Source organism: Dendronephthya gigantea, unplaced genomic scaffold (genome assembly GCF_004324835.1).
Source record: "Dendronephthya gigantea isolate DGI-Jeju-01 unplaced genomic scaffold, DenGig_1.0 000015F, whole genome shotgun sequence".
Taxonomy (NCBI): domain Eukaryota; kingdom Metazoa; phylum Cnidaria; class Anthozoa; order Malacalcyonacea; family Nephtheidae; genus Dendronephthya; species Dendronephthya gigantea.
The window spans coordinates 105,589-108,417 of NW_021163025.1; the positions used below are offsets into that span (position 1 = coordinate 105,589).

Here is a 2,829-nt window from a genome sequence, read left to right on the forward strand (position 1 = left end):
AACCTTCAGAATTTACCTACATCGAGTGAAGTGCCACAAAATCGTAATTGATTTACCCTCAGCATAAATTATTACTGCATTATTGCCGGTATTAGGCAACCACAATAGTTGAACAAAGTTATTTAATAATGTTGTCATAATTCGTCATAATATGTCATCGTTGTTCTACACAAGACTATGTGCACGCAAGAGCGTCAATCCAACTAAAAATTTGAGGGGGACGCACTTTTAAAATGAATCATATTGGCTAGATTAATGCGTTATGTATACTAGCTACATTTCGTAATAAAAGTGCCAATGATTGCGATCGAGCAGCAAATCCAGCGATACAATGCAAAAATAGATTACTTAATATTTCACTATAAAGTAGGTAGATATGGGGGGATATTTATGGGGGGATAATATCCCCCCAGGATTGATACTCTTGTGTTTATGTACCAATAGTTTCGTAGTAACCATAGTAATATTAAGTGTATTCAATTTTTGAATCCCGTTTTAAAGGTTTTGTCTTTTAAAGGTTTATATAGCCTCTTAAACTTCATTTTAGTTTTTTCTAGCGAGCGCCAAAGTTTCAAAAACATATTTACTTCATCTTCTTCTTTTTTTATTTCTCCTGACTCTAATAGCAAATTGCTATCTCTCGGGCTTTCTGGCATAACTCCAATACTTCGACGTCCGTCATTCCTGTCAGAATTTCCCTTTCGTAAAGATCTTAATCTCATTTGAAGCTTCACATGCCTAGTTTCTAACAATAGCTTTAAGCGTTCTATCTCTAGTTTTAGAATTGCAATGTTTTGAAAACTTTCAGTCTTATCAGAATGTTCTACTACGTTGAGCTTTTCAAGAGCTTGTTGATACGAATCTAATGTTGACTTGTAATCTTTCACTGCCTGTTGTGTTATTTCAAAGTTGTCACAAACGTCCCCACTGTCCAGATAATATTCCTCATTTCGCTTTAATTGAATGTCAAGAGATTTTTGAAACGACTCCAATGCTAGCTTGTAATCTCCCATTTCATGTTGCATGTTTCCAATGCTTTCATAACTGTCAGCTGTTGCGGGATGGACTTCTCCAAATAGCTTTAACCTGATTTTAAGAGCTTTTTGTTTAGACTCTAATGAGGAGTTGACATCTTTCATGCTATTTTGTGTGTCTCCAATGCTTTCATAACTGTCAGCTGTAGCGGGATGGTCTTCTCCAAATAACTTTAACCTAATCCTAAGAGCTTTTTGCCTCGATTCCAATGATGATTGGTAATCTTCCGTAAAATGTTGCAACATTCCCATGATTACATAAATATTAGCTGTTTCAGGATGATCTTCTCCAGATAATTTTAACCTGATTTTAAGAGCTGTTTGAAGAGACTCTAATGCTGACATGAAATCATTTAGTCCAAGTTGTGTGAGTGAAATTGTAAGATAATTATTGGCTGTGGCAAGATTTTCTCCAAATAGCTTTAACCGGATTTTAAGAGCTTTTTGTTTCGACCCCAATGATGATTTGTAATCTTCCATGCTATTTTGTGTGTTTCCAATGCTTTCATAACTTTCAGCTGTTGCGGGATGATCTTCTCCAAATAGCTTTAACCTGATTTTAAGAGCTTTTTGTTTAGATTGTAATGATGAGTTGTAATCTTCCATGCTTTTTTGTGTCTTTCCAATGCTTTCATAACTGTCAGCTGTTGCGGGATGATCTTCTCCAAATAGCTTTAACCTGATTTTAAGAGCTTTTTGTTTAGATTCTAATGATGAGTTGTAATCTTCCATGCGATTTTGTGTCTTTCCAATGTTTTCATAACTGTCACCGTTGCAGAATGGTCTTCTCCAAATAGTTTCAACCTGATTTCAAGAGCTTTTTGTTCAGACTGCAATGTTGATTTGTAATCTTGCATGTTATATTGTGTCTTTCCAATGCTTTCATAACTGTCAGCTGTTGTAGAATGATCTTCTCCAAATAGCTTTAACCCGATTTTAAGAGCTTTTTGTTTTGACTCCAATGATGACTTGTAATCTTTCATGGTATTTTGTGTCATTCCAATGCTTTCATAAATGTCAGCTGTTGCAGGATGGTTTTCTCCGAATAGCTTTAACCTGATTTTAAGAGCTTTTTGTTTACATTCTAATGATGATTTGTAATCTTCCATGCCATTTTGTGTATTTCCAATGCTTTCATAACTACAGCTGTTGCAAGATGATCTTCTCCAAATAGCTTTAACCTGATTTGAAGAGCTTTTTGTTTCGACTCTAATGATGATTTGTAATCTTCCATGCCATTTTGTGTCTTTCCAATGCTTTCATAATGTCAGCTGTTGCAGGATGATCTTCTCCAAATAGCTTTAACCTGATTTCAAGAGCTTTTTGTTTCGACTCCAATGATGACTTGTAATCTCCCATGCTATTTTGTGTCTTTCCAATGCTTTCATAACTGTCAGCTGTTGCGGGATGGTTCTCTCCAAATAGCTTTAACGTGATTTTATGAGCTTTTTGTTTCGACTCCAATGATGACTTGTAATCTTCCATGCCATTTTGTGTCTTTCCAATGCTTTCATAAATGTCAGTTGTTGCGGGATGATCTTCTCCAAATACATTTTACCTGATTTGAAGAGCTTTTTGTTTCGACTCCAGTGATGACTTGTAATCTTCCATGCTATTTTGTGTTTTTCCAATGCTTTCATAAATGTCAGCTGTTGGAGGATGCTTCCCAAATAGCTTTAACCTGATTTCAAGAGCTTTTTGTTTCGACTCCAGTGATGACTTGTAATCTTCCATGCCATTTTGCGTCTTTCCAGTGCTTTCATAACTGTCAGCTGTTGCGGGATGGTTCTCTCCA

At 35.8% G+C, this 2,829-nt stretch overlaps 1 protein-coding gene across 1 annotated transcript; it reads right to left on the reverse strand.

Moving 5' to 3' along the window:
- Positions 1–476: 476 nt before the first annotated feature.
- LOC114520139 (nephrocystin-3-like) lies at positions 477–2,157 on the reverse strand. Its single transcript, XM_028540360.1, has one exon. It carries the CDS (start codon positions 1,764–1,766, stop codon positions 477–479), a length of 1,290 nt encoding a protein of 429 aa, XP_028396161.1. The 5' UTR covers positions 1,767–2,157.
- Between the last annotated feature and the right edge of the window lie 672 nt (positions 2,158–2,829).

Coding starts and splice junctions, on each gene's coding strand:
- LOC114520139 (XM_028540360.1), bottom strand. CDS start 1,766: ATGGAAGATTACAACTCATCATTAGAATCTAAACAAAAAGCTCTTAAA.